The 21572-nt window shown below is 46.2% G+C and overlaps 1 protein-coding gene across 6 annotated transcripts in view; it reads right to left on the bottom strand.

The window, feature by feature from the left end:
- The window catches only part of NRP2 (neuropilin 2), a 130403-nt gene that overhangs the window by 44648 nt on the left and 64183 nt on the right, over positions 1-21572 (bottom strand). For all 6 annotated transcript variants that reach the window (XM_010602342.3, XM_010602347.3, XM_010602349.3 and 3 more), the window contains exons 8-12: positions 18366-18510; positions 15743-16092; positions 13529-13673; positions 8856-8972; positions 4994-5134 (exon numbers count right to left, since the gene is read on the bottom strand). In XM_010602342.3, the coding sequence (XP_010600644.1) occupies positions 4994-5134; positions 8856-8972; positions 13529-13673; positions 15743-16092; positions 18366-18510 (898 nt within the window). The remainder of the gene's footprint in view (positions 1-4993; positions 5135-8855; positions 8973-13528; positions 13674-15742; positions 16093-18365; positions 18511-21572) is intronic.

Raw genomic sequence — 21572 nt, forward strand, 5'->3', positions numbered from 1 at the left:
TCTGGAGGCAATTCGGTGCTAATGCCAATTCAGTGCCTGGGTTTCCTGCTGCCATCTGCCCACCTATGAGGAAAATCTTCTAAACTCAGACAGTTGCTTTTTAACATCACTAGCTCACTGTCAAAAATCAGCCCCACCGTAAGTAAGTGAACTCATCATTTATTTCCTTTGATTTCCTTGTAATCGTCCACCCATCCATACCCACCCACACTTAATCTTCTCTTGTCCACGTCCCACAATGAATCACAGTCCTGGTTGCTACTCTCATGGAACATATTCAATGGCCCAGCTTGCATCAAAGCAAGCCAAATGAGGAGTCAATAAGTTTACCACTTACATCTCATGGAACAGTCACCGTTCATAAAGTTTTCATATCTTAGAACATTAGGGTTTTTGACTGACTCCCACTTGAGCTTGTTTGTGAACCTAGAGTAAAGGTCCTGTTCTTTCAATCCTGTAAACATGGAAATGCTAGGCAGCCAAAGCTCTGTGTTTTCATAGGCTTTGCTTTTTTCTTTAGAGCTCTCCCTACCTTGACTTAAAGTTACTGAAAAGAAATAATAGTCTAATGACACTTCACAAGGGCAACCAATGTATAAAACAGCATCACTTAGGGAGAACACACTTGTGGGTTCTGAAGCTGGCCACACTGGACTGGGATGGTATACTATTCTTCTTGTCTCGTTTTAGACAGGAACATAATTATAACATAATAATTATTACTGGTATTACTTAGTACTTAGGATGCTTTTTTGATTGAAAGAAATAGTTTCTACAACACTTAATACTATTCTACATGCTTATTTTATTATGGTTACTCACTGAAGGTAGGAACACACAATGATAAAAATTCCAGCAACTAAAAACTCCTGCCAAGGGATCACAGAGATGTCATACCCCCCGACTACTTGCTTCTTGGTTTGTGCCAATCCAGAGGGCAACAGTATCAGCAAGGGCCCTGGAGGTTGCCTTTCATGTTGATGTCTAAAGGCACTAGAGCAGCACCGTCCCATACAACGTTTTGCAAAGATGGGAAGGCTCCATATCTGTGCTGCCCACAGCGTGTGGCTATTGAGCCCTTGAGATACGCCTAGCACCATGGAGGAACGGAATTTTTAATTGTATTTCATTTAAATTTAAATAGTCACATGTATGTAAGTAGTGGCTACTGTACTGGACAGTGTAGCTCTAGACACATTAGCTTATCATATCACCTCAAGGAGTTTTTGGCTCGTTTCTTAAAGACCTGAATCTGATTTTCCCCCAAAACTCTTTTATGGTCAAAGCAGCTAAGCACGCCTGGAGAAAATATGCTGACTCTTGCTAAGGGTTATGAAAAACACGGACACTTCCTATGTCACTCTAGCTACAGAGAGGAAGGCAAAGTGGCTTCTCAGAGAACATGGGACTGGCTCCGTTGTGACCACCAGGGGTCACTGAATTCTGAACAGGGTCCCCAGGGGTGAACATGAACACATTACAGGCAGCTAAGCCACAAGCAGAAATCTAAAAAAAAAAAAAAATCTGAGCGGCCTGAAAGACTATTTTGGAAAACAAAAACAGTGGAATAAAACCAGTGGGTGTCTTGTCAGCCTTGAGCAACCATTACCACCAGCCAAAAGAACTGAATTGCTTACTTAAAAGGAAAAGGAAAAACAAAACAAAACAAAACAAAAACGAAAACAAATCTGAAAATATCTAAGGAATGTAAGTAGTTTCCACAGACACTTCTAATCAAATAGGCTGTGTATGATACTTCAACATGGCTGTTTCCTCTCTTCTCTTGACTTCTTTCTCTCCCACCCCTACTCTACTACACTTGGTGGACACACCTCCTTTCTTGAATTGAATTACCTTTGTTTGCTGGTCTAATAAGAGATAAAACATATGGCACGCTTCTCTCAAAGGAAGAGAATGGTCTCCTCTTTATGGAATGGCAAAGTGTGGGTGCCTTTCTGGCTTGCAGTTTGACTTGGAAGGAGCCAGGGACTCTGAACCCATTAGCATTTGCCCTGCCCCTAACTAAGCACAGCTGTTTCCTTTCTCCCAACTGCTCCCCTCAGGGCCCCATTCTTTTTGAAGAAGAAAGGACCACCCTGAGAAGAAAGGGCTTTCTATCTTCTCCTGCTTGGAGCCCAATATCAAGTTTTGTAAGGAGAACAAAAATGGAAAATACAGAAAATGGTTTTTAAAAATCATCAGAAGACAGAGGGAGGGGCTTTGAGAATAATATTATGATTTTGTTTTCCGGAGGTGGCTACAAGTACCACTTTTCCAAACTTTGGGGACTCCTCCTGGAAGAGTAAAATAATTATTTTCCTTCTCAATATCGTAAGGGAGGCACAACAGTAGATTTAGCAGTTCCTTTTTTTTTATGGCCCTAATTTTCTTTCTGTCCCCATCCATTCAGCCAAAGGTTGGAATTCTGCCCGCTTCAGGAGCTTGCTCTGAAAAGCCCTCCCAAACCGCAGGGTGTAATGAATCAAGTGGAATGAGGACAAGGACTAGAGTTCCCAACCAGTAGCGAGGGTCAGCTGACGGGCGTTCAGGTGACAGCGAGGACTGGCCAAGGAGGAGGCAGAGGGGAGGGGGCAAAGGGGCAGAGGTAAAGGCCAGGGTCAAATGGAGAGTAACTTAAGCTCTCCCAGAACTGTCACTTGCTAATTGGTGGCCTTGAAGGCTTGGACATTCTTAGAGAAAATCTGCTTAGAAGAGTACAAAGGAGTATGCCGCAATTACTAGAAAGAACCCGAAGACGGTGGCTGAATTACAGCTAGGAAATCCCCCACTCTGTATAGGAACAACATCAAAATTCCTTTATCCAAAGTGCCACTGCCAAGTTGCCCCCTTATACACACACCCCACAGACACACACACACATGCTCATGCATATAAACCAGAAACACACTCATACACAAATACACAGATGTGCACACACAAGACACAGAGATTCACACATAAACACCTGCGCATACATATTTATAAACACATGCACATACACACAAAACGCGCACGCCTACGCACATACAGAAAACCACAAACACCTTCAGGCAGAAATACATACACAAACATGTACACACACACAAACACACACATGAATACTATGTATATACACACTTACACATACCCAACGAGTCTTTTTTACATTTGGATAAAAGGTGGGGGTTGGGAAAGACAACCAATTAATTGGACCAAGTCTCACAGGAGAGGAAATGAAATGAAAAATCCAGGCTGGGTTATAAAAATAAGTATTTTTTTTCTAACGTGCAGGAGGCTCATTATATTAATTAAACATTATTGCAGTGAATGAGAAGGGGGAGGGTGATTATCGCTGGGACTAGGGTAAGTGTTCTCTCCTGTTGCCCGAGGCCGTGGTGATCTTCAGATATTAATCTCTCTGAGCACTCAAATGCTGAAGAGATAAACACTTGAAATATGAAAATGTTTTTCTCCGGAGCAGACGCTGTGACCCTCTGGGACAGCAAGTGCCGAAGTGTGTCAGAAGGAGCGTGCCAGGACAAGCGTGTCAGCAGGTTGGCTGTAGGTGCTCTCATGGTGCCTCCCCCTACGGCTGCCCCTTGGGGTCAGGGGGCACAGCTGTCCTTGGGGTGAGGGGCAGCATAGCAGCTCTTTGGAGCTATGTGGGGAGTAGGTAAGTTTTCTCTTCTCCCTTTTATTTTCTAGCCTTTTCCCCATTGTACCCTGGCAAAGTTTGATCTACTAATTTCTAGAATTAATCCCTGTCCCTCAAATGCATATGGGGGCCTGCGGCCTGGGCTGGGGTACAGAAAAACCTAAGGCTAGTCAGTGGCGTACTGCAACAGACTAGTACTGGCTTACAAGAGCCGATCGTTAAATTTTCCAGAATTTTGCAAGCTAGCTGTTAAGCACAGTCATTATTAAAAATTAAATGACATAAACTTACAAATAAACTTATATTAAAGACTAAAGGTAACAAATACTTAAAACTCATCACTTTCTGTTTTAATCTCTTCTCAACTATACCTCCAATGACCTCATGTTGGTAGCTCAAGTTCAGCCATGGTAGGAGTCCCTAGGTGGTGAAATGGTTAATGTGCTGGGCTTATAACTGAAAGGTTGGACGTTGGAGTGTACCCAGAGGCACCTTGGAAGAAAGGCCTGGTGATCTACTTCCAACAAATTAAAAAATTCTGAAAATCCTATTGAGTGCAGTTCTACTGTGATACACAGGGGGTCACCATGAATCTGACTTGACGGCAATTGGTTAGGAGTATTTATACCACTGAAAGCAGCAAACATTATAAAGCAGCGCCCTCTTGCCTCCCCCCCCGACCCAGATTGTAGATAGTAGACAACTCTTGCTTATACTGGTTAGAAGGGGTAAGGGCAACCCGTCTCTAACAATAGTGCCAACACAAGGTTCTGAAATCTGTCGCTCTGAAGCCAGACAGGTCGGCTTAATATTTCAAAGACTAGCAGCAACACTTTCCTAGAACCCATGTCCCTGGCAGCAATGTTGAACACCCGGGACATGGCAACATTTCAGTGCCTTGACTTGGTTTGCTATATAAGCAATGATACCCTTGAAACAGTATCAGGCTGACTCAAGGCCAGTGATCTCCCAGTGAGCCATGTTAAGAACAAACCCAGCCTGAGGTTGACAAAAAGCTCTGTGATGGTGGCAGCAAATGCTGGCTATGGGAACAAGGGGACTTTGACTTGTCCCATCTCCTAGGACCTCCCAATTCCTCCTTCTTTCTTTCTTTCTTTTTGCTTGGTCTTCCCCTCTCCCTCCCATCTTCCAGGCTATGCTATAATCACAAGAGAGGACTAGGAACCACCAACCAACTATTCTGTGGGGTGATGTCTTGAGCAAAGACTGTGGTGGTTTGTGGGCAAAGAGCAGAAGATTACTCTGCGGTGGGAAGTTATGAAGCTTGTAAGGGAATCTCGGGCTGAAAAACGTGGAGCAGGCTAGCCTTAACTCTTTCTTAACTTGCAGCTGGCTTACCTGGAAATGTTCGGTCATTTGGGCTGGAGCTGCCGGTCCAGGTGCTCCTGAGCCACTTGGCATGGTCGTACATCCAACCACAGGACTCCTCAGGGAAATCGAAGTTGCAATTGAATCCTGAAGGGAGCTGCAATTCTTTGTCTGAAAGGGAAAATAAATAAAGGACCCAGAGGAAGGCAAATGAAATGGGTTCAGAGAACAGCCACACTGGTGCTATTTACATGGCTGGCAAAGCCTAAGTGGAGAGCAGAGAAAGAAGTGGCTCCCTTTGCTCATTCATTTAAATCATCTTGGCGATCGTTAGCTTTTGGGTCAGCCTTTGGTCTCATCCTTCCCAGGCATGAAAGCCAAATCTGCCAGTGGTTCCCATAGTAAGCAATTATAAATGAGGCCACCAAATGGCTTCGGGCTCTAATCAGCCTCTTCTGTCCACCTTGGAGAGCAGACAAATGAGAAAATTGCTGTTCCCTAAATGCCAGTGAAGAATATCTCCCCAGTGCCTCAGTGGAAGTCTGGCTCCCAAAAAAGTATTATCTCATCTCCTGCCAACCTGCTCTCAGAAGTGATGGGGGCAGCCCAATAGCATCCAGAGCAGCTTAAATGCCTGCGAGGTGCCTGGCCAGGGCGGGGAAAGTGACCTCAGAAACAAGGGAGGCTTGTCTGCTCTCCTTCACCTCTTTGTGATATGTCTCTTGTTTCAGAAGACAGGGACAATGAGGCACCTCCACAGGGAGGTACTGTGAGACAGGCCATTTGGCCTTATAGGGGCAAAATGAAGGGGACAGACCAGCTGGCTCCCCCATTCAGCCCAGACCAGAAGGAAAATAATTTCACATTGTGCCCGAGTGCCTGAAGTTCAGGATCCCAGGGGCAGTAGAGAACGCTTTCCCCATGGAAAGAGAGTGACTACACACTGGCTGCTGTCCCTGAGTGGTGCAAACAGTTATGTGCTTGACTAGTAGCTGAAAGATTGGCTGTTCAAACCCACCCAGAGGTGCCTTGGAAGACAGGCCTGGTGATCTTCTTCTGAAAGGTGATAGCCTTGAAAACCCTATGGAGCAGTTCAACTCTGATATACCTGGGTCATCATGAGTCAGAATTGTCTTGACAGGAACTAACAACTGTCTGCTTTGGTTTTTTACCTGCCTAATTTTTTTTTTTTTTTTAAGCCAGAAGACTGAACCCAAAGGGTTTCTTTTGAGGTTTCATCCAGCTTTAATAATCCAGTAAGAGCTGATGCCAAATATGTGATTAAGTAGGGGTGGGTGTGGAATTCCAGGAAAGAGAGAAACTGGGAACACAAATCTGGATGCTTGCCTGAAGCAGTTGTGAGATGGCAGAAAAGTGCTGGCCAATGCTGGTAGCAGGGAGGAAGCAGGGTCTTTGGCCTTCTCACATCCCTTCCCAGGGTTCCCAGAGAGAAATTTCTGTGGGGAAGGCTTAGGATGCAGGATTAGGGAAGCCTACGGGAACAGCAGTCTGGTAGAAACAAATTGCTCACCATGGGGGAGAGGAGGGCTCACCTCTGAGGGGAAAGGACACTATCTGCCTAGGTGGCAGAAGGCAGATTGCCACCAGACTCTGTTTGTGCCTCCCCTTCCCAACAGTAAATATTTAATGTTTGCCCACCCTTGGCCAAAGTCAGCTTTCTCAAGAAGAAACACATGGAATCTACTACAGAAGCATCAGCCTGTGGCTTGGAAAAGTCAGCCCTTAGCCCTCACCATTTCTCCTTCCTACAATTTTTGAAGGTCTATTTTTCCACTCAAAAATATGGAGTAATTCAATATACCATAATTCCTTCCCAATGTTTACATGCATACTGTATCTCGGGAACCAAATTCCACAGAAAGATCTTTTGCAAAAAGAGAAGGGAGGAACCTCCAAAGAAATCTCCAATGAAAGAAACCACTATAAATGGGACAGTTGTATTAAAAATAAACATCTGAAATTTTGTAACAGAACTCTTAAATTTTCTTTTGGATTGTCATTTAGATAGAAGCCCACACCCCGACCCCCAACAAGCGAACTCTGCTGATTCAATATCATCTATAAACTCCTTATGCATTTCATTTTTGGCTCTCAAACGATCTTAAACATGTCTTGGAAGATGCTCCAAGTCTCCTTCTTCTCTTCATAAAACAAGTTCATTAAAATGTCAGAATTCTGCATTCAACTAACCCTGACCAATAGTATCCCCCCTCCGCCCACATACTACACAAAAGCACACTCCCCAAAGCATATGCGTTAAATTATCTTTTTTCAGTCACACAACTTCAGCATTTATTTTTGGCTTTCTTCCCACTCTTCTTCGCAACCACATCTTGGATAAGTCCACTCCGTCAGTGCAGTCCTTCGTCCTGTCATGTGTCTGAGCGAGCAGGCTTGACAGGCCTCACCATCCACCTACTGAGCTGGTGCTATATCTTTATGTCTCCATCACTTCCCAAGTCTCTTTGCCAATCTTCCCTCATTTTCTTCAATGAACATTCAATAACCAGTAATTTACTGTAAATTGAGGCTGTCAAGCTTAACATTCTAGCCAAAAATGTCAAGTGTTCCAAAATTTGTGCTTTATGAGGAATATTCTCATACTTGGTGACCTTAGTAGTACGGGTGAAAATGTGACTTGCTTTTGGGCTCTGCCAATTGCTTCTATCTGACTTGGATATACTCAGATGATAAAACGAAAACAATACAGATATCCCATGTGAAGAGATGAATCCAAAAATGAGGAGCCCCTATATTTTGAAGGAACAGCAGAGGGTGCCTTTTCACATTTCTGCCTTTTTCTCCGACCCTCTGAGATGGGGTGTACTATCTCAAAGAATCATACTTGTTCCATTTTCTTACTTGGTAGAAAACACAGGGAAGTGCAATGAAGTAATGGTTAACTGCTGAATTAACCCGACTATCACAGACCAAGTCACCCAGATGATGCTAGATCTTCATTTGACTGTGCCAGGAGACGCAGCTTTGCAGGAAAAACTAACACGAATGTGAACGAGAAGGACGAGAATGGCCTTCCTTTCACTGGGGGAGGAAGGTAGTAAGGACTTAAAACATAGCTTCTCAAAGGAGGAACTCTCTTTGGATGGATCCTCATCTCGGCTGACCATCAGTGGGTTCACATCAGAAGGGCTGTACTGGTTGTTACCATATCTGACTATACGGGTTGTGTTCCTGTGGTAGAAGTCTCACCTTCTGTGTGGGAGAGCTGAGTTCAGTTCCCAGCCAATGCTCCTCAAACGCAGCTACTACCCGTCTGTCAGTGGGGATTACGTGTTGCTATGATGCTGAACAGGTTTCAGTGGAGGTTCTACACAAAGATGGACTAGGAAGAAAGGCCTGGTGAGCTGCTTCAGAAAAATCAGCCACTGAAACCCCTACGGATCACAACTGATAGTGGGGATGGCATCTGACTGGGCAGCATTTCTTTCTGTTGTGTATGCGGTTGCCACAAGGCAGAGGCCGGCTCGAAGACTGCTAACAACAATAATAACAAATAGTTCCTGGGTGGTACAAATGGTTAACAACTTTGACTGCTAACTGAAAGGTTGAAGGTTCAGGTCCACCCAGAGGCACCTTGGAAGAAAGGCCTGGTAATCTACTTCTGAAAAATTAGCCATTGAAAACCTTATGGAGCACAGTTCTACTCTGACACACACGGGGTCACCACAAGTCAGAGTCAACTCGATGGTAACTGAAAATAGCCACTGCCTCAACCCCCTAAGTACCCACATCTCCCTAACCCTTTCTCTAAGAACCCCCATACCTCTGACCCAGCCACAGGCCAGCCTTCATTCTGACTGGGTCAGCTCATGCCCTTTCGGTTGAAATGCGACTCTCGCCCCATCCTTACCATCCTCAAAGCTGCAGTTCTCCCCACACTCCGTGGCCTCCTCGTCGATGGGATATGGGGTGGTCGTCTCTTCACTCTTCATGGTGGGTCCTAGTGTCTCTACTGTGGGCCTTGAGTCTGTATAAAAGCAAAGGTAGAGAAGTAAGTGCTGCACCAGCCAAAACTGTTTCCTTTCCAAACTTTTATACGAGAAGGAGAACAAAAGAGGAGAAGAAAAAGAAAAGGAAAATGAAGACGCAAACAAAACTCTGCAATCACTTCTGTGTGCTGTCAAGGAAGCCGGCAGCTTCATCTAAATTGAATGGGAATGGTCCCCAAGCTGCAGAAACAGCCAACACAGAGTCGCGGACAAAAATCCATGTTTTTTAGTACACGGAAGAGGCCCTGTGCAGATGCCGGGGCTAAAAGCCACCAATACAATAATGAATGTGGGCAATGGTGATCCCAATGTGGGGCTACACCATGCTCTGGGTATTCTGTTTAAGACCGAAGATACACAAACAAAAAAATTAATGGTGTCCATAAAAAATGGGTTGTAAGATTTTGGTGCTTAATGAAGTGGGCTTCAGTTATGTGGAAAAAAGGCATCCGTGGACGAACGTTTGAGTGGTGTCAAGGTGCCTTCATTGCTCGCCCTGTTTTCAAGGAGGACAGACTTGCTCTGTTTTAGCCTTCTCTGAGTCAGACAGAACTTTTCTGAACCAAAGCTCACCCTACAAAACCTTCCAACCTAGACGGCCCACCTATAATAAGATAATCAGAGGCAGCATCGCCAAAGCCACAAGCAAAGCCAGACAGCCTGGGAGGCAGACCCCTGGCACTGTTGGCTTGTGTTTGCACAAACCTGGATGGAAGGGCCTCTAGATTTAAAGAGACTCAGACTCCACTTTATGAAAGTAATTTGGGCTGTGCCTTTAGGTCAGGGTGTGGCAAATTCAAATGTTACTGGATCCAAACAGCTAACAGCAAGGAAAACTGACTGGGGGTTGGGAAGAGAATAAAGTGTGGCGGAGTTGGCGGCAGAGCGGAGCACAGGGACTTAGTTTAAAGGAGGTCACCATAAGTTGCCCCAGTAGATTGAGGCCCTGAGAGGAGGTGGCCTAGTGGGGCCAGGTCTTTGGAATTAAAAACCCCAAATTTTTTTTTTACAAGAAGTCAAAAATCCCTCTGTAAAATCTCTAGACTTGTAAATGCTGACAACTTATTCAAAATGTTAAAATAAGTAGCATGCAAAGAAATCTGGTAGGGCCCAACCTGGCCTGCAGGCAGTCTGCTTTGGCCTCTCTGCTCTAGGTGATTCATTCACCCAGTCATTCGCTTGTTTATCTGCTCGCCCTATTCATTCATGCAGTTACCAGTTGGGATGAATAACTGCTATGAGTCAAGGGTTCTGGTGACTGGTGTTCATGTCCATGGGTTGTGGGGTGGTGTCTTCATTCCAGAGCTGCCTTCCAATAAGGCTCCCCAAATAAGCCTAGGCATTGTTCTTCCCATTTCTATATATGCTCCCTAGCACTATTGTATGTGATTAGACGCCTTTGTCAGGCACCCTTCAGGATACCATTTAATAAAGCCAGGAGCTGGAGGAAATAGCTAAATACACTCAACAGCTTTTTCACGGTCGACTTCCCACCTCTCTGCTATTAAATACTACACACATAACCTTTCATACTTCCTTTTGCCGTGTCTGCCTCTTGCTCACAGTAAATAGCAAATAACCTCGAAGCGTCCTAATTTGTAAGTTCAAATTTGTCACTGTGTCATAGAATAGCAAATGCAATTGTCAAGCAAACTATGGACAGCAAGGCAAGAAGTAATCATTTGAAACACAAACAAACAAACTAGCAGGTGAGGCGGCCCTGTCAAATCATTTAGCTGCAGCAACTCAACCTGCCCCATTATTTTCCCTGTTATCCTTTTGGGGTGGGAATGAAGAACCCAGATGAGCCACAGAAGCTGATGGAAATGTGAAATGTAAAAACAGCCACATGGCCTAGGAGAACAGTTTCTGGAAATGTCAGGTAGTAAAATGGGTAAGCTGGTTGGTGAAAAAGACAATGTTAAATCCAGGGGCCAGCAAGGCAAGGAGAGGGCAGGGCGTGGAAATGAAAGTGAGGAAGTGGCAGACAGCCTCTGTGTCCGCAGTGTTTGTACTGGGCACTCAGAGGTAACTGCCCATCACATAGCAATGCTCCCCAGCAATTGAAACCAGATGTCAGAGACTTCAAAGGCAAGGAGGCTGGGCAGAAACTAGCACGCCTCCACTCTGATCTTCCAAGAAATGGCCAGGCAGGGCTTTGAAATGAGAAACCTGTTGCTGACCATCAGTGGAACTGGGGCAGTTTGTGGGGTGGGGTGGGCTGGGGTGGGGCAACAAGGGGAAAAGGCCATCAGTAACTGTCTGGCTGGTCATAAAGCAGGACTGGGCTGGGAGAGCCCTGGTGCAGAGGGGCAGAAAAGGGAAGTATGAGGATCTGGGTTGGCCTCAACTAGCTGAGCGATCCGTGGCAAGTATCTTCCTCTCTCTGGGCCTCAGTTTCCCCATCTATAAAAGAGGAGTGGGCCTTGATCTGTGTTTTTTCAAGTGGTGTCACAACCTATTAGTAGTAATGGAAATCAATTCAATGGGTTATGATTAGCATTTTAAAAATATGGATGATAATATTTTAGCATGCACTGTGTACGGTAAGAAGCAGCATTGCTCTGGGGAACTTCTGTTTCATTATATCTACATATCACAACCCATTTGCTATGTGTCAGGTACCAGTCTAAGTATTTCACATCCATTGTTTTATTTAATCCTCATAACAACACCTAACTAACTAACCAGTTACCACTGATAACAACATGTTGTTGTTGTTAGTCGCCATCGATTCCAATACTAGGAGGTATAAATATACCATTGTTATCCCCATTCTTCAGCTAAGATAATCAAGGTGCTGAGACGCGGAGTAACTTGTCTGAGGCTGTGCAGCCAGTGATTAGCAGAGGCAGAACCTGAACCTGACAATCTGTCCCCAGTGCCCATGCACTTAATGATACATTACACTTCATAACGGTGGCAGCTGGTGGTTCAACGGCAGAATTCTCGCCTTCCATGTGGGAGAATTGAGATTGATTCCCGGCCAACGCACCTCAAGTGCAGCCACCACCTGTCTATCAGTGCAGACTTGCGCGTTGCTATGATGTTAAACAAGTTTCAGCAGAGCTTCCACTCTAAGATGGACTAGGAAGAAAGGCTTGGAGATATACATCTGAAAAGCAACCAGTGAAAACCCTATGAGGATCACAACAGTCTGATCCTGTTGTGCATGGAGTCACCATGAATCGAGTGCCAACTCAATGGCAGCTAACACAAAACACCTCACACGTACTTGAGTGTGTGTGTGCTTATGTAAATAAATTGGGCTGTGACATAAATTCATTTTAAATTGTGGGTGATGATCAAAAACGCTTGGAAGCCACTGGTCTAGAAGCTCCTGAGTCCCCGGCTTCGAGGAGGCCATAAAGGATGCCAGCTTGTGGCCCTTTTGGAGGGTGGTTTTAAATACCTGTGAGGGCACCGGTGACGCACATTCAGCAGGCTGCAGGGAAATGTGGCCTCCCCTACATCACAGGCAGACGGTATCTTCCTACTAAAGTGTCTTCATTGGGGCTGCCCTCACTCCCAAGGTGATGGAGGCTAATTTGAGCCCGATTCCCAGCCTGCACCCCTCAGTGGGGTTCCTCACACAGGCTGCACTTTTCTCCCTGGGAGTTAAAAGCACTTCTCCGACATACCCTTATTAAGCCTGCATGATGCCCTGCTGGGTGTGCTGATGACAGGTGGGATACAGACAGGAAAATGGGGATACCTGGGGCCCTGGAGAAGAAGAGCAGGATAGCTCGGTTGCCTGCTGCTCCTGCTGGCACTGGGCTCAGGTCCTGTGAGCCCTGGGTGGCTGCCCCGAGCTCCTTTTGGCAGGCAGTGAGCAAGCTCCGGAGGAGACCTAGAGCCAGCACTGTGGAGGAAGGAGGGCTGGTGCCCAGAGGTAAGGCAGGGCCTGAATCAGGAGAAGGGGTGGCACACTCAGTTAGGGAGAATCAGGGGTGTCTCCAGCCTGCGGCATCTTCGTGGGGACAGGAATGACCAAGCGTCCTGCAGCACATAGGGGAGAGTCCTATTCCTGTCAGCTCTCCCACAACAGGGTCCCTCCTGAGCAAATAAATGCCTTTTACAGATGTGGCTTCAAAATGAAAATGAAGTCTCTTAGCCACTGACATCTGGAGACCAGATTCAGACATAAACCGATTACTTTATTATCATGAGGGGTTTTTTTTTTTTTTTCCCCTAAATCAACAGCCACAGCCCTCTGGCCTGAAGAGGCAGGGTCTAATTGAATTTGGGTGGGTGGGGTGCAGTTATGATTTGTTTTTGAGAGACTCGGGTTAGAGAGCTGCAATGATCCTTTACGAGAGACAAAGCACATCCCTTCAGAAGCTGTTCTTTCTGGGTCCAGAGGCTGCAGTACCCATGGCGGAGAAAGGAGAGCACAGAAGGTCCCAGGACAGACACCTACGTGGGGCTTCACCAGCGATGGCTGCCCTCTTCCAAAGTCTGACCTCCTCCCAGGGCATCCTGGGGAGTGAGAGTCATAAGACCGTGTAGGACCCGAGGAGGAAACAGGCCTTACCTGTCCAGTCACAGCCCAGCACCTCCAGCCTCATCCCGATCCCTGCCGGCGACCACCTCTCGGGGTACACCCGCACATACTGCGCCGGAACGGGGTCGAACCTCCTGATGTCAGGGGTGTCGTAGTGCATGTTCCCTTCAAATAGCTGTGGGGGAGACAGGCTGCTCAGCTCTTCTTGTATGGGACCACCTCTCCTCTGCTTCTCCCCTCTTCTTCTCCCTTCTCTCCATGTTCCTCATATCCAACCAGAAGGATGACTGTTGATTCATGGTCACTGGGACGTTATGACCCATGGGACCCACCTGTGAGTCCATTTTCAGACCAAGGTTTTTATTCACTGGGAAGGTGGTAGGGGCCCAGAAACATGGAAAACAGGGAGCAGACAAAAGCAGACAATTGCCAGGTTCTGTCTTTTATCCTAGGACTGGAACTGAGGACTTGGGGAAATAATTATGTTCTGAACGAGTCTTAAGCTGCACTTTGCAGGAGAGAAGAAATCTTAGGCTGGCCTAACTATTTGGAAGTCTTTGGTGTACAGAAAAGGGGATACTTCTTTTTCTGATGCAGGAAAGTCTAGATTTAGAAAGTCCAGCTGACTGACAACCCCTAGTTCACGGAGAGCCTAAAGGCAGAGTGACCACCCCCTCCTCTATGCTAATGATTGGTCACACACTGACAGTCTATGACTGTGTTTCCCAAACCTTTGCTTAAACCTGCTGCCATCAAGTTGACTCCCATGCATAATGACTCTGTAGGACAGAGTAGAACTGCCCCATAGGGTTTCCAAAGAACAGCTGGTGGATTCGAACTGCTGACCTTTTCGTTAGCAGGTGTAGCTCTTAACCACTATGTCAACAAGGCTCTAACCTTTGCTTAGTGGAGGTAATTGTCAAAATAAATCTCAGCTAGGACCCTGATATATCAAAATGACAACAGGGGAGCTGTCCAAGCTGAAGCCAGGTGGGTGTCACAGACCCAGAGCACATTTTGGAGCTACTAATCTAGGTGAATGGCAGGTTTGAGGGTGACTGGGGGGCCCCCAGGAATGCTTGAGGACCATTCTATTTTGCGGTATGCCCCAAATCCATGATTTCAAAAAGTAGTAGTCACATACAGGGTAAGTTCTGAACCCACATAAGACCATCTCCTTTCCCAGGCCTCTAGAATAATCTAGAAAAGGCGAGGTCAGCTCTCCCCGGGGAAGCCTGTGGCCCAACTTCTGCCATGTCCACAGAGGGTCCCGGTTATCAAGCCCTGAGCCTTATCAAGTCTCTGGAATTGTGAATGGGGAGTTGACATCAGAATGGCAAAACTTCCAACCCACCCTTTGCTTCTGTATTCAGAATGGAAATATTTGCTTAGGAAAGATGGCTGACACAGACACCTGACACCTCCTTCTTTTTGGGGGACCCTGCTCATCTTAGAAAAGCAAGGGGTAACTTGGAAATGAGCATAGGGAAGCCTGGCTAACCAGGAGATTAGCCGGGAGAGGGAAAGAGGCACGATGGCATCTCCTCATCTCAGGCTCCTGGGTGCCCTGTGTTGAGGCCAAGTTTCACTCTCTGACGCAGGAGGGGTGGGTGGTACTGGCCTGAACTTCTGAGCTGCAATAAGTTTCCCCTGGTTCTCCCTGGTCTCAGCACAAGAGGCAGCAGAGATCTAAGCAGTCAAGAATAGGAAAATACAAAGACTGGCAGTGACATCCAGAGAGACAAGAGTTATTTTTGGAAATAAATCCCTAGTTTCTATAGTTGAATGTCCAAAAACCACACCCCCTTTGTTTGCGAGGCCAATTTCAGGGAAACTTTGTTTCAAAGATGGTAGAACTTTATAAAGGCAATGTCGAATAGTAGCCAGGAGCTTGGAATCTGGAATCAGACTTACAGTGTCTGAATCATGACTCTACCATAGGCAAACTGTGTGACCCTGGGCAAGACAGCAAGTCTCAGTTTTATTGTCTCTATAATGGGAGTGACAAAAAGATCTACCTTATAGAGATGTTGTGCAGATTGAAAGAAAGTCTAAATAAAGCATTTAGCACAATGCCTGGCACAAAGTAATCCCTCAATTGATACTTGTCGTTTTGCCATGATTATTAAATTATAGGGGTTTGATGATGTCTCTCTAGAGGGGAAATCAGCACTTCCAATTCCCTACACCCCACTGAACCTCCCTGTCTGGGGTAAGGTTATGAGCCCTCTAGGAATGGCCCACCTTTGGCTGCAGGATCCTGGGGTCCTGGATGTATTCCCAGTCCTTGCCGTTTAGGCTGTAGGAGACTTTGAACTTGCGCACAAAGGCCCTGGCTTCCACTGCAGTGATGCTGTCTCCTCCGCGGGCTCCCTGGATGATGACACCCTTCACCATCTTGGGGGCTCCCAGATCCACCTGAAGCCACTCCTCACCCGGCTGGGCCTGAGGGATCCGAGGAAACCAGCCAGAGCGGCTGCTGACCAGGCGGGCCACACTGGGGTTCCACAGGTACTCGCGGGTGGAGGAGGCAGAGATCTGGGAATCCGCAATGAGGCCAGAGAGCATCCCCAGCATGTTGGAGCAGGGGGCATCTGCAGAGAGGGGAGGAAGACACTAGAGGTTATGGATAACACCCTACTAACTGGGATCACACCACTAGTGGCGGGGAGCTGAAAAAGAATCCAATTATCAAGCCCTTTAAGTCAACATTGTTCCCTTCGGACTTCAAGGTAGTGTGACACTGTGGTTAAGAGCACAGACTCCAGAGCAAGACTGCCTGGGCTCATGTCCCAGTTCTGCTACTTACTAGCTGTATGACCTCGGGTAAATTTAGTTGCTCTGTGACTCAGTTTACTCATGTCTAAAGCAGTACCTATCTCACGGCATTGTAGCAAGGATTCCATTAGTTCCTATATAGAAGCACACAGTACAGTGCCTGGCACATGTAATAGTCTGTTAAAATCTGATGCCATTGAGTTGATTCCAACTCATAGCCAATTTATAGGACAGAGTAGAACTGTCACATAGGGTTTCCAAGGAGTGGCTGGTGGATCCGAACTGCTGACCACGCTCTTAACCACTGTGCCATCAGGGCTATTCATTTTTACAGCTCTAACCAGATGCCAAGGACTCCTCAGAATAAGTGTCTAGCACATCCTTGAGGTTGACACCATTCCCCCACAACTGACTTTCTCAGGGACAGTGTGTGCAGTGGAGCTCAGCTGAGTGTTGAATTGGATGGTCATTTGGCCAAGTAGATCAAAGCCGCCCTGATGATCGGTATCAGGTCTCTTACTTCCACACAGGTTATCACAGCTCTTTACTGCCTCAGGTCCTCCCCACATGCTATTCCCACTACCCAGTGCTCTTCTCCTCATCACCAGACTAACCTTTACTCATCCCAAGCTTAAGTCTCACATCCTCAGAAAAAAAGTCACCAACCGTTGAATCAACAGTGAATTAGATCTCCTCAGTCATCGTTCTCATTGCTCCTTTCCTTCAGACATGCATCCTAGTCTGTAATTACCCAGTACTTGCGTTTGTTTATTATCTGTCTTGCCCACTAGCCTGGAAGTTCCAGGACAGCAAAGACCCCATCTGCTTTGCTCACTTCTCTGTCCCGATCTCCCAGTGTGGGGCCTTGCACACAGCATACCCTTAGTGAGTATCTGTGGAGTGAATGAATGCGTGGGAAATGCATGAATAAATGGTGTCTATTAAAAAAATTTTTTTTTTTTTTAGTTGAGGCAGTAGAGAATATTATTTGAGAACAGAGGTTCTGGATTCAAACTGCCTAGATTCAAACCCTGGCACCACTTATTAGCTGGGCAACTTAGCTCTCTAAGTCTCGATTTCCTTAGCTGTAAAGTGGGGAGAATAATAATACCTACCTCATAGATTCCTTACGAGGTTGGTAGTTCAAATCTGCCAGGCGCTCCTTGGAAACCCTACGGGGCAGTTCTACTCTGTCCTATAGGGTCGCTATGAGTTAGAATTGACTTGATGGCAGTGGGTTTTTTTTGGTTTAGATTCCTTGCACACACCAACCCATTGCCGTTGAGTCGATTCTGACTCATAGCGACCCTATAGGACAGAGTAGAACTGCCCCATAGGGTTTCGAAGGAGTGGCTGGTGGATTTGAACTGCAATCCCTTTGGTTAGCAGTCAAGCTCTTAACCACTGTGCCACCAGGGCTCCTAGATTCCTCATAAGGATTATAAAAGATAACACATCTTACATGCTTAGAATGGAAACTGGTACATGGTTTGCATTCAGTAAATGTTAGCTAAGATTTATTGTTCAAATCTTAGCTAACATTTACTGAATGTGATCGAACAAATCTGTCTTACTGCAAGTACAGCCAGAATGCTCCTTAGAAGTGAGGATGGCGAGACTTCATCTTGCTTACTTTGGACACGTTATCAGCAGGGACCAATCCCTGAAGAAGGACATCATGCTTGGTAAAGTAGAGGGTGAGTGAAAAAGAGGAAGACCCTCAAGAGATGAATAGACACAGGGCCTGCAACAATGGGCTCAAGCATAGCAACGATTGTGAGAATGGTGCAGGACCAGGCAATGTTTTGTTCTTTTATATAGAGGGTCACTATGAGTTGGAGCCAACTCGATGGCATCTTGTAACAAATGTTAGCTAGTAGAAATAGTAGATGCTTAATCCATACATCATACATACATACATTCATGCATACTGAATGAAAGAGAAGACAAACTGGTAGGACTTAAGCTCTTGGGCCAATCTTTCTGGAAAGGTCAGATGGTGTAATTATGCTGCTTGCAGACAGCTGAAAGAGAGGGCAGAGCCTGGGACCCAATCAGCCCCCCAAACTCATTAGAGCCCCCACCTCACCTGTGACCCGGCAGCCAAAGAGCTCCAGCCGGAGAGCGATGCCTGAGTGCCAGGTCTGAGGCCGGATCCTGACGAACCTCGTCAGCAGCGGCATGTGGAGCTTGTTCAAAACCACCTCGGTGGCATCGTTGTTGGCTTGGAATACCTGTTACATGAGACACAAAACCAACTTACTGAAATCCATGTTTGTTGTTCGTCACTGGAGCAGTCTTCTCTGTCTGAGGGGGGCGGGAAAGTTCTGTTGAATTTTATTTCCCTCAAGTTTAAAAATAATCAGTGGGTTTGTTGTTTGGGGCTTTTTTTTAGAAATACCATGGAAAAAATTAATTTCTCGCACCGCTCTAGCTTGAAAACAATAAATGGTTTTCACAGAAACTTTTGGAGGGAAGGAAAATGTTGCCTCTGGGCTGAGAGTGAGCAGAGGAAGGAGGCTTGAAAAGGAAAACACTTCAGAAGCGAAGAGAAAAAATGAAAAACAGAGAGAGATGAATAAATGGAATATATTTTGAAAACAGAGTGGAAACGTTCATCTTTTAGGGGCAGCCGACCTTACTCGGGAGTTTGAAATTGACTCCTCCTCTTCCCCATGTCGCAGGCATATAGGAATATTTGCAGGGCATTTTATAATCGTAAAGTGCTTCACAGTTGTTTTTGCTAGTTACTTAAAGGCCTCCCCTGTTCCACGAATGGGTGAGTGGGCACAATGTTCCCCCAGTGCCCCTGTGTCAATCACCACTTTCACGGTTCTCTCTGGTCTTTGTTGTAGGGTCAGGGTTGCAGACAGTCCCTTGGAGTCCTGCTCTGGCTTCCTCTTGCTATAGTCCCCGCCCTGTAATGAAATCCATCCCTGTCCACATCTGACCAATACATCTCTTATGGAAGGAAAGGCTTTTCGAAGTAGCTTCTGATCCAACATGGTAGGAACAAGTTCTAGCTTACCAGATGGCTCAAATCAATAACTGCCATATGGACCTTATGCTTTTTTGTGCCGCCCATTAAAAAGAAAAGTAACTAGAGTAAGTCTATGTGGGTTTCTCTTGGTTCCCTAGATAACGGTGGAGGGAAAAACCAACCAACCACCCAACCAACCATAACTTCTAAATCATACCTGTCATACCTGCAACAACCAAATTACTCACATCTCACTGCAACAACCAGCGATTTCTCTTGGGTAGGGGAAGTTGATGCTTTGGCTCATGATACCCAGAACACGTTTGGTGTTTGGGGGCACTGACAGGACCAGAACAAGAGGAATGGGGGAACTGGCATATCTGAATACCTGTGAGCCAGACACTGTGTAGACACAATCACCTCTATAGGACCCTGGGAGGTATTATCATCTCCATTTTCTTGATGAGAAAACTGAGGCTCTGAGATGTCTGTCTGGATCCAAAGGCCTTGCCATATTGTAGACTTTAAGCTTGTAGTTTCCCAGGCTGGCCTTCATCTCTTTTAATAAATTTACAGGGTTTTTATAGATGGCTAGGACTCATGGAGCTCTTAAAGTCTCCAAGCATGAGTTGAATGGAGCGAGAGTTGCTGTCTGGTGATGTCTTCCCACTATAAGTTTCTAATCCCATCTTAGAACGGCCTTGGGTAATAGCAAAGAGCAGCACTGACGCTTAGAGCTGATTAACAATGTAGTCCTTTCTTCTCCATGAACTGCAGCTAGGAACTCTACCATTTGGCAACCTTGAACCCTTCATATTTCCCACTTGCTAAGGTTAAAAGTTAGGGCCATTTAATAACAGACCACTGAGGGTAGGGATAAAGGAGAAGAGATTTCACACCTTTTAGTGTCAAATGAGGGGAAGTGGCTTGCTCAATATAAACAGAGGATAGTAGAGAAGGATAGGGGTTTTCACTGGTCCACCATATTCGGTTTAAACCCCTTGTTCCTGATGCTAAGCCCACTGAATCTGGGGGCTTCTACCTTGCCCACCCAACTTGCTTCTCCTTCTCTTCCCCTGAGAAGCCCTCCTGCCCTGGTTCTAGGCTGTCGGTTTCCTCCTCTGCTGCCTTGCTGACCACGGGGAGTGCAAGGGGAGGACTGGTTGAGTGTTCTCTTTCAGGTTCTATTTGGCTGCCTCCTGTATTGTGACGAGGACAAGGAGGGGCAAGAAGACAAGGCAATTAGGGAGGGAGTAGAGCCCATAGAATGAGGTCCCTGGGTGGCACAAATGGTTAAGTGCTCAAATACTAGCCGAAAGGTTGGTGGTTTGAACCCACCCAAAGATGCCTCAGAAAACAGGCCTAGAAATCTGCTTCTGAAAGGACACACCCTCAAAAACCCTATGGAGCAGTTCTATTGTACACACATGGGGTTGCCACGCGTTGGAATCAATGGCAACCAACAACAACAACAAACAAGGCACAAAGAAATAGAAGGAAAGAGAGTTAGAGCTGCAGGTTGGGAGAAGGCATATGGGGAGAGGCTCCAGGCCCTCTGTAAATTCTTAATCACAGAGAAGGATGATCAGAAGAGGAGGGAACGGGGTCCAGGAAAGCCCTGGCCTCACCGTTCCCATTCTTTGCCGTCCTCAAGGCTGCTAAGAGGCTCTGCTGAAAGGAAAGGAGGAACTGAATCCAAGGACAAGAGATGAATCAGTTCTCCCAGAATTCAGCACGAGGCAGAGGCTTTCCATTTGTTTTTGTTTTGTTTTCTTTTGGCAGGGAAGAAACAAAAGCAGCACTTTGCTTACTTTGGATGGGTGCGGTGAGTAGTAGGGGCCATCTCTGGACTGCTCCTCTCTGGGGAAGGTGATCGTGACTGTGTGTGTGGCCTCTGTCATGAGATGCTGAGAAACTCATTCATATGGGGTAAGGGGACTTTATCTGCCACATGAATGGGTAATTGGACTTTTGAGTGGATTTGAACTTTACCACAGCTGCTAATCCACAGCACACACACCATGCTGGTACTGTTTAGAAACACAGCACATTTTATGTGTTTTTAATATCCCATTTCATCTTATCTGACCCCTTTCATTTCTTAGCATTGGCAGACAACACCAAGAAACCTTTTCTTTCTCCCCCCTCAGTAAGAAAATGATTGCATTCTTGGACTGCCTTGGGGAACGCTGGCGTGTGTGTCAATGTGTCTGTGTGTGGGCAGGTGAGTGTACACGTTGTGTGTACATGGTCTGGAGAGGGGGTTGGTGTCCTCTTGGTTGCATATGGCCACAGGATTTGGGTGAGTCGCCCGTA

Source organism: Loxodonta africana, chromosome 6 (genome assembly GCF_030014295.1).
Source record: "Loxodonta africana isolate mLoxAfr1 chromosome 6, mLoxAfr1.hap2, whole genome shotgun sequence".
Classification (NCBI taxonomy): Eukaryota; Metazoa; Chordata; class Mammalia; order Proboscidea; family Elephantidae; genus Loxodonta; species Loxodonta africana.